Raw genomic sequence first — 10,343 nt, 5'->3', positions numbered from 1 at the left:
AATTAAGTAAAAAATCACGCATTTAAGGGTTAACAATATTGGTAAGGTGAATATTTCTACATTGCAAATTATGAAATTTAATTATAAAATCAAAAATTTGCTTTTACGACTGCTAATTGTATTAATATAGTTTTACATACATTACATTGAAAGTAAAAGTAAAAAGACATCAATCCTCTACACATAAATCCACAGTAAATTAGTTATAAATATTTTCGTAAGTCAAATGTTTCTTAGTTTATAAATACACGCATATATATCTTATATTGAATTTTATTATTAAAACGGAATATCTTGAGATTTAAATGTACTTTAATTAACAATATTATTGTAAATATTGTGAATGTTTTGAAAAAATACAAATGTATACATTTTCCGTTTAATTTATACGCGTGTAATTCTCTACAAGAATAATATAAATCACATAGACTTACATATTAATTTTAAATATAAACACCGAAGATTTCTACCAAATGACTGGAAAAACTATTTTTCGAAACTATTATTTCCTTAATTAAAATTTAATCTAGAACTTAGTAAAGCAGGGAATTATTATAGCACTAATTTTACACGGAGTTTTTACTGCAAACATTTTAATATTAAAATGTTTAATTAAAGTTATTTTCTATAAAAACTATATAAATGTGAAAATAACACACAAGCAAGGATACGAATAATATACAATTATAAGGGCCTGTCCCACCAAAATGTAAATTGTCTGATAACAATGAAACGTGTAAAATATGTAACGGATTTTGTTACTTTATGAGTGACGTCAATTTAACTATCTGAGTCTCTATCAGCCAGTTGTGGGACAGATCCTGATTGTAATATGGGTTTACTGCATCTAATTATTATCGCATTTAATTTTAAATTTTATACAAGGTTATTTTTTATAACTACAATAATACGAATATATAGCCATATATTAGTACTAAATGTATTTGTTGTAATCGAAAGGGAATTTTTATTTCCTAAATAAATTTACTAACGGCCATTTTTTCTGGTAAATAAGAACATTTAAATTACATGAGGGTCACATTACTACATCCTTTAAATAAACTAAAAAAAATCTTACATAAATACTATGTTGTGACTACAAGGAAAAGGTATTTTAAGTTACCCATTTAAAGTTACTTTGTAGTTAAGTAACTAATATATAAAAAATAAAAAAGTACCATGAAACAAAGAAAGTATAGACAAAACAAGAATATAACAGTCAAGTTTTTATGTATGAAGAAATTAGTTTCATATTTTCCCACAAAATGGCAAGGTTTCATGTCCTTAGTCAATTCAATTTTAAATCCTAAAAGGTATTTAATGTCATGGAATTAACAAAGATTTTCCATTCTTAATACCTACTAACGAATCGATCGAATCGATTTCTAGACGATTATATACAGGATACAATAATCGATAAAAATTATAATCGACGCAATCGAAAAAATGCTTTGTTCCATTTTCAAATTATGAGAAATCACAATTCTATTTTCAAATTGTAGTTGCATCTTTACAATTATAATCGATACGTCGATACGAATCGATTATTAATCGATTAGTAATCGAGTGCCCACTCGTTGTCCTGCAGGAAAGCGTCGACAACTTCCTTCATGGTGAAGTTGGGTATGAGCTGGTCCGCGGTCAGCTTCACGCGCGTCACCGGGTCGAAGTGACCCACCCTCTGGAATACAATTAATATTACAAAAACCCCACAAAACTATATGTTTTAAATAAATACGTTTAAACCAAAATCATATCTATATCTATACACTATACTAATATTATAAAGAGGAAAGATTTGTTTTTTTTTTTTTTTGAATGTATTGAATTGAAATTACTCAATGTACTAAACCATCCACTTGCCCTTATTCCTTATGGAGGGTCGGCACAGTATGTGCTGCTCTTCTATACATCTCTATCAGCTGTCATATCTGAATCCACTCCTTTCTTAAGCATATCCTCTTTCATACAATCCATCCATACTTTCTTCGGTCTTCCTCTTCCTTTGTAGCCATCCACATTCATTCTTAACACTTTCAGGTTTATGTCCCCATCGTCTCGTCGCATAACATGTCCATACCACGCTAACCTTTTGCTTCTCAATTTCTCCACCACTGGCGCTACTTTCAAACTTCCTCTAAGGTACACATTCTTAACTTAATCCATTTTTGTCACACCACACATCCATCTTAACATACGCATCTCAGCTACATGCAATTGCCTGCCTTTCATCCGCAACTTTGGTGGCCCAACATTCGATCCATACAATACGGACAGGTCTTATGATGGACTTGTAGATCTGTCCCTTAAGCTTAAGGGACAGATTATTAAAACTACTAGACCGATTTCAAAAATTCTTGCAGTGTACATTTTTGAAATCAGTATGGTAACTGGACACAGATGGACACAGGCTGGGTTTAGTATTTTCTTAATTTCACACGGACAAAGTCACGAGCAACAGCTAGCTTATAATTTAATAAATAGAGACAGAATTGTTTACACATATGGAATACACAAAAAAAATTGCAAAAATCAACTTATTACGTATAATTTTTTAAAGGGTCTTCTATACCACCTTTTCATTCATGGATATATTTGCCAAATAACTGGGAATATTTATTTAATAAATGCATTTTACATTATGCATATATTAGTATACTAGCTGTTGCTCGCGACTTCGCCCGCGTGAAATTAAAAAATATATCCTATGTTACTCACAGATAAATTACCTTTCTAACGGTGAAAGATTTTTAAAATCGGCCAAGTAGTTTTTGAGTTATTTCAATACATACAAATTACAAATCTTTCCTCTTTATAATATTAGTTTAGATATAATAATATTACTAAATTTATAATTTTTTTTATATATAACATAAGGTGGCAAACGAGCAAGCGACCACCTGAAATCGCCAAAATGGCGAAGCCACCGCTGCCCATAGACATCCGCAATTGCAGATGCGTTGCCTATCCTTATCCGACGGAGGAGGAGACGCACATAAAGAGGATATATCCCCATCCTATGCATCTTCTCCACTGTCAAATCCACTTCCTCTTCCCAACCTCTCCTTATAAGAAAAGGGTGGTAAAGAGAAAGGGACTTAAATTAGGCCTCCGGCACCACACTCATCAGACGAAACGCGGAATTGCTTCCATTTCACGCCTGTCTTCTGTGTGGTCGTGGTATTACTGGGGGCGTGCCGGCCCTGCACTGCTAACATGTTAAAGCGGGCACTACCACTGTAAATTGCGTAAGTTTAATTGGATGAATGTTAGAGTTTGTGCCTAAACGGCTGAACGGATCGAAATTTATTCATAGATATATCGGATAGTCTTGAAGAACACGTAGGCTTATTTTTATTCTTTTTTTAATTCAACGCGCACGAAATCGCGGGCGAAAGCTAGTACAATATAAATTCAACCAAATATAGTTGAAACAAACCTCGAGATGTTCCTCTATATCTTTCTTTTCGTACGTAATTCCACTCGGAGTGATGACTGGCTCGTTGAGAATCTCAAAACTTATTTTACCACACAAATAATCTGGCACATCACGTTTCTGGAAATATAAATATAATTAATATAATAAAATATAAAAACAGAACATATTTTCTCAATAAACTAACACCATTTTTATGTGGATTTTTTTCTTTCTAATAAAAATTCTTGACATCTTTTTTTTTTTCATCTTAACCTTTTCTCCTTTTTTTCCGTTGCCCTTTTTCTTCCTTTTTTATTCCATAAAATGTCAATGCAGCATATATATTGTTACATTTGTAATAAATTACAATTTTACAACTGCTTCTTACATAAAATAATAATATTTAATAATGGTTTCAGTCTTACAATCATTTCATTCAATAAAAACCTAATACAACAGAATACAGCGCCATCTCTTGGTCGATTACATTTAACCACTGTATACATAATATATGTAATTATTAACAACTTGTATTAACAGCTTATTGGCAATATACTCACCCTTCGTCTTTCATCCATTTTAGAAAATAAATTATTTAGTTCACTACTGTAGTTATTCTGTAACAAAGAAACACAATTAGTGTAAAATCTAAAAGAAAAAATTGTTCACTTTTCTCAAATTCTCGATTGCAAATGTCAAAATTGTCAAAATTTCCTTAATGTTGGCAACTTTTACTTTATGGTCCCTTTCCCACATGGTTTTTTCCAATTTATTTACCCCTAAGTTTAACAGCGTGAAAAAATATTGCCTAAAGCATGTAAATGTAAGACTTTTTAATAAAAAAAATACATAAATATGCTGTGATTGCTGACATCCTACGCCACGAAGTAGTGTGTGATAACGCTTTTTTATATTAGTATAGAATCATAGATAACTAATTATTTTAAAGATAAAATTATTTAATATTAACTATCGAGACTCAGTCTGAATTAAATAAATAAACTAGCCTACATGTTCTTCCAAACTATGTTCTACATCCATGCCAAATTTCAGCAAGATTCCATAAGTTATTCTGGAATATTATATTTATTAACAAACAATCATCTACATAAACTTTCGAATTTATTATTAAACTAGCTTTCGCCAGCGATTCCGTCCGCACGGAATAAAAAAAACAAAAGCAAGTAGTCTGTGTGTTCTTCCAGACTATCCTTTATATCTATGCCAAATTTCATAGAAATCTGTTCAACCGTTTAGGCTACAAACTCTAACACCATCCATCCATCCGTACATCTAAACTTTGGCATTTATTATTAGTAATTATAATCTCTTTAGAGCTATTTAAAAAACATCAAGGTTATCATTATCTTCTTAAGTGTTATTTATGGCATCACACTATATAACATTCTTCTATGTGATCTAATTAAAATATTAAAATACCGATACAATAAGATCAAAGTCTTAATATTAAACTGTCAACCGTTTAATAAAGAAACATCCTGTAATATAAGACTCTAGCCCATTATTGCAATATGCTAAGACCTTAATAATCAAGTAATCATCTCAACGCAAAACACCTTCAGTAATGGAATAAGGAGGAAGATGATCTAAATACATATTTTTTTATAAACACTTACACATTCCTCTTCAACTTTTGCAATTTTTGAATTAGCCTCTTCTTCATTAGGGTTTTCTATTTTTATTGATTCTATTCTACGCTGCATGTCATCATTTATTAACCTACGAAAATACAAGGGATGATTTTAAATACCTTAAAAGAATACATTTATTTATATACAAGAACTTGTAACAAACAATGTATGCCCTTGGAGAGTTATTAATTCGTCGGTTAAATAGTAACAATAATAGTTATCTAACAAATAAGTAAAAGGGCCTGTGAAGTGAAATATATAATGGAAATATCGGTTTTTGGTCCCTTATCTGACTGTGACATCATTTTTAAACTATCTGAGCCTTTATCAGCCAATGGTGGGGACAGGCCCTAAAGCAAACATTTTTTTTTATGTAGATTCAAATGGAGTGAGATTTTGTGATACTTCTTTTGTTGAACAAGAACAGCCTATAAAAGTTTATTTACCTATTCAAATAAGTCTGCAATTCAATCTCCTGTGATATCCTTTTCTCCTCTTGAACATTCCATCTCTTTTTTCTGGCGATACGAAGCTGTGCCGCTATATCATCACCAAAGTTCAACTTCTGTTCTTTAGCCAAGTCATTTGCTGGAATGAAAATGTTAAATTACTAAAAAGACAGCAACTAACTGTAGTTCCTCTGGTTTACTTCTATCTATGGGTGGCAAAGATTACTTTGGCTGTACATTATTTTCATTTAAAAACACTTATGTGCCTGATATAGTTGAACTTACAATTTTTGACAATAACAATATTTTCGTCAATCTTACGGATTATTCCCATCCAGTAACCCCGCTCTGTCCCCACGTGGGGCCAGATGAGAATAAAAAGTTTGGAACTTATTTTATTTCTTAGCAGCTCCATAAGTCACCTTATAGGTGATAGTGGGACTAAAATGTAGGACGGGTGAAACTTTTTATTCTAATTTCCCCAGGTGGGGACAGAGCGGGGTGACGGTTGGTAAAAATCCAAGCTTACTAATCTGAAGAGAGTGCTAGCAATAAATAAACCTGATCCGAGTATACCAAGATTTAACAATTTTTGTACTTTCTGTAAAATAAAAAAAACTTGGATCTATCTTAGCATCTGGATAGACTAAATCATTTACAGAATAAATTATGAAGACACTTTTGAAAAAAAAAAAGCCGGTTTTGTATATTATATCAGAGTTACTCTGTTTATTTCTGCTTATGTTATATCTATTTTTAGGTCAATGTATGTCACTTGGACAGTAATAGATTTGCACTGTTATGTCATCTAATTCTATCGTCTTCGTTTACGTGATTTTTGCACCTTATATATTTAACCACACCTTAAAGTGCTGAATATTCAATTATTCTATCATTAAAGGTATTTATTGGTTCAACTTAAAACCCAGTAAAGAAAAAATTATAGCATCCATGATTTTCTCTATTTAACACTTGTGTTGCCTGCGACTTTGTCCATTTGAAATTAAAAACATAGCCTATGTAGTAACTGAGTACAGTGATAACATAAATATTGAATGGTAAAAGAATTTTTGAAATCTGCCTAGTAGTTTTTGAGTTATTTCAATACATACAAATCTTTCCTCTTTATAATCTTAGTATAAAAGAAAATTAAATAAAGATTTACTGCATATACACTAAGTATAAAATCAAATTAAACTACTAGCTTCGGCTATCCCGAGAAGTGAATTTTTATAATTAAAATAAGTTACACAATTTGTCAGGTGGGAATTAAAAATACACTATAATACTTTCCATTCAACATGTAATTGGATAATAAGCTTTGCTATACTGTAATGAATAAGTCAATGGTTTCTCCAGTTGCCAGTAATATCTGATAATTAAGATGCAATTATTACGTCAAAGATAAATCTACTGTCTTTAAAAAGCATAAGTTTACTTCTTGTACAGTCAGCTGCTTTAATCATACTAATATTATAAATGGAAAAGTTTAGAAGGGTGGATGGATGTTTGTTAGAGTTTGTAGCCTAACGGCTGAATAGATTTCGATGAAATTTGGCATAGATCTAGAGGATAGTCTGGAAGAACACATAGGCTATTTACATTTTTTGTTATTCTATGCGGACGAAGTAGCGGACGAAAGCTGGTATGTGTGCATTTACAAAACTTTAAAATCTTGTCTTGTCCTTCAATTTAAAAAATATATATTCATCAATAATGTTTTTTAATTATGATTTGGTTTAACTAGAACAGCATAAATTTACAAAGGTTGTTTGTACACATTATTTGTAAGTGACATCTTCAAATAGTTAAGGATGGAAGTACTTTGTTTGCTATATTTTTTTACATTTGGCAGAGGATAGTCTGGAAGAACACATAGGCTACTTGCATTTGTTTTTATTAATTCCGCATAGACGGAGTCACAGACAAAAGCTGGTATTTATAAAACTTTAAAATCTTGTCTTGTCCTTTAGTTTCAAAAATATGTATTTATCAACAATTTTTTTAAAATTATGACTTGGTTCAACCAGAATGCATAAATTTACAAAGGTTTGAAGCGAAGGTTGTTTGTACACAACATTTGTGACATCTCTAAATAGTTAAGGATTATTATTATTAAGTTTACTTCTGTGTCTTTATAACTACACAGTCATCTTCTAGTTTTTTGTTTAAGACAAAGAAGCTTAGGTGTAGAGATTTATGAAACAAATCAAGAAAAGGAACATCTCATTATCGTACAGATCATATTTACCATCATCTTAGTAATAATATTATTAATTTATGAATTACTTACCACGATGTAAATGTTTTATTGCCTCATCATAGCAATCAAGTTCAACCAGAGCTTGGCCAAGAAAAAAATGTCCCTTGACCTGATTATTGTCAATATCCAGTGCACGTCGACAGTCATTGCATGTCGACTCCCATCTTTTCATCTTCAAGTGACATAGTGCGCGGTTTGTAAAATATGTTGCCACAGATGGGTTTTTGATCTGAAACGTTCATTAACGTTGTAGGGTACCATATTTGTTTTCCGCAACACAAAACACAAAACACAAACAACACTCACAATAGCCTTGGTATAGCAGTTCATAGCATCTTCGAATTTTCTTAAACTGAACAATCTATTTCCCTGCTCTTTTAGTTCCTTGTCCGTAAGGTTAGCAGTCGAATACATATGCTTACTCATTTTTATTATTATGCTAGTCTTACTTATATTAAAATAATCACAATGTGCATAATTTAATACATGCACCTGCGAGTTATTATATAGATACTACGACGTGAATCTCTACAATCCGATTTATTTTTCTTTCTAGAAAATAGTTCAACTGAAAATGTCACCACTACTTGACAGATAATTAAGTCATAGAGCAGCTGCCATACAATTTGTCAAAGATTAAAACATTACGGTTTGTTTTACGCATGGATACGTCAACGTACCCTAGAGGGGTAGGCAGATTTAATGGTTTTTTATTTGATGCAGTCTTGGCTCATATCATATAGGAAATAAATAACTTTCGAGTATAACGAAATATGAATTTATTATTAAATTACATAAAGAACAGACATACAGTATACTAATGTAATAGAAAGTTTTATAAGATAAAACTGTTTAAAAAAAAAACGATTTAAGTTAATAAAATGTTTAAATGGGAGATTGATAAGTTGCGATTTTTGACGCTGGATACAAACTAGAAAAGTCTTTGCTCCATAAACTAAAACGTTTGGTGTCTTGATCCTTCGTCACGTCTACGTCTTCAGTTAGTTTTATTTTGAAGATAGTCGATCTATAAAAAATATACCTAGTTTCCATAGAGTAATATAGAAATTAAGAAACAGTTTATTAAATGTAATAATTACTTGGTTGGAATTTTGACAGCCGCAGGGTCTTTGACAAGAGGTTTTCGAAGCGGTATCGAGATAGTTTCTTTTAACATGGGACATGGGAAATGTTTAAGGCCCATTGGCATCTCGTCTCCCTCGTCCTGGTCCTGAAAAACGTAATATTATATTGCACAATGAGAACCTTCCCATTTTTCAATTCGGTTCATCACATTCCAAGCCTTCAGCCCATGTTTAGTCGATTTCTTCACTAAACGAACGAAATAAGATTGGTCCCTCGAGCCGGATATACCTGATTAATGAACTAGAATACCCTGCCTTGCTAGTTTACATATACGATTGCTGAGTCATTTAAATCTTTACCTGTTTTTCTTTCGATTCTTTATATTGTTTCGACACATTTTTACACCATTTCCATATGTTTTCATCGGCCGCACCTCGCCTTTCTAGACGTGCATACAAGTCCGCCATATTATTTATAGGTTTTGGAGCCTAAAAGCATAAACGTCGCTTTACTTAATTTTAATGATATTTACCACACGACTTTTTTCAATGTAGCAGCACACAGTGAAGTAAAACAATAAGGTTTTTATAAATTACGACTTACTGTGGGCATTTTAAATATTATAATTGATTCCATCTTACGACATATTTACGAGGTTTGTTCATCTTCTCTCTCAAGTGCCTAAAAGAGAAGTGTCCAGATTTCTGACTTGCGCGTATACTGGGCAGGCCATGTCGCGTCTTCGCCGACGGTGTGCGCATCAAACTCGGCGGCTGCGAACTGAAGCGATCTATTTGGAAGACTGACTGATCCAACGTGTCGTCGCTTTCGTTATGACGTAACATTGTTTCCTTAAAATATGATAGGTGTTACATATCACTTATTACTTTACTTTATAATCAAGGTGAAAGTTTAGATTAAAACTCTAAACGGATCTCGAAGAAATTGGGTGTAGATGTGGAGCATAGTCTGAATGAATACATAGGCTACTAACTTTTTTTTAATACCACACGGACGGTTTTGCGACGAAAGCTAATATTTCATACGTATCAAATGCAACCGTTCAAATCTGTTACCTATAAGTAGTAAAACTTGAATGTTTATATAAATGTGATTGTTGATAATTATTCGATCGATTTTTACTGGAAATAAAACTGATCAAACACTTATAACAACTAAGATAACAATATAATTGTAGAATTTGTGTCTTTAAAAGGAAAAACCCGAGCTTATAGATAAATCAAAAAAAGAATGTTTGATAGTTGTAGATCAAAATCCAATAAACACGATTAACTATTTAAATAGATTGATTAATATTATTAGAATTGATTAATTTAATGATTAATTTAATAGAATTGATACGGTTGAATACGAACAAAAAGTCGATCAACTAGTTAGTGATACCACCACGTATAAAAAGGTGAACTACAACCCGACGGCTCGAGTGACGTCCAAATTGAATAAGGTCTTGTCTT

The 10,343-nt window shown here is 31.8% G+C and overlaps 2 protein-coding genes across 3 annotated transcripts in view; both read right to left on the bottom strand.

The window, feature by feature from the left end:
• Positions 1 to 347: 347 nt before the first annotated feature.
• On the bottom strand, positions 348 to 8,380 carry LOC106107438 (E3 ubiquitin-protein ligase CHIP). The gene is made up of 7 exons (XM_013288289.1): positions 8,089 to 8,380; positions 7,813 to 8,011; positions 5,517 to 5,658; positions 5,056 to 5,158; positions 3,979 to 4,035; positions 3,440 to 3,556; positions 348 to 1,681 (listed from the first exon to the last, which is right to left on the bottom strand). Exons 1-7 carry the CDS (start codon positions 8,206 to 8,208, stop codon positions 1,556 to 1,558), a joined length of 864 nt encoding a protein of 287 aa, XP_013143743.1. The 5' UTR covers positions 8,209 to 8,380; the 3' UTR covers positions 348 to 1,555.
• Positions 8,381 to 8,598: 218 nt separating this feature from the next.
• Positions 8,599 to 10,343, bottom strand: part of LOC106107465 — a 6,735-nt gene continuing 4,990 nt past the window's right edge. For both annotated transcript variants that reach the window (XM_013288328.1, XM_013288329.1), the window contains 4 exons: positions 9,510 to 9,719; positions 9,228 to 9,356; positions 8,883 to 9,013; positions 8,599 to 8,809 (listed from right to left, as the gene is read on the bottom strand). In XM_013288328.1, coding sequence (XP_013143782.1) covers positions 8,668 to 8,809; positions 8,883 to 9,013; positions 9,228 to 9,356; positions 9,510 to 9,719 — 612 coding nt within the window. In that variant the 3' untranslated portion in view covers positions 8,599 to 8,667. The remainder of the gene's footprint in view (positions 8,810 to 8,882; positions 9,014 to 9,227; positions 9,357 to 9,509; positions 9,720 to 10,343) is intronic.

The sequence above is a fragment of the Papilio polytes genome, unplaced genomic scaffold (assembly GCF_000836215.1).
Source record: "Papilio polytes unplaced genomic scaffold, Ppol_1.0 DF822067.1, whole genome shotgun sequence".
In the NCBI taxonomy this organism is placed as follows: domain Eukaryota; kingdom Metazoa; phylum Arthropoda; class Insecta; order Lepidoptera; family Papilionidae; genus Papilio; species Papilio polytes.
This window is presented reverse-complemented; position numbering and strand designations above follow the sequence as displayed.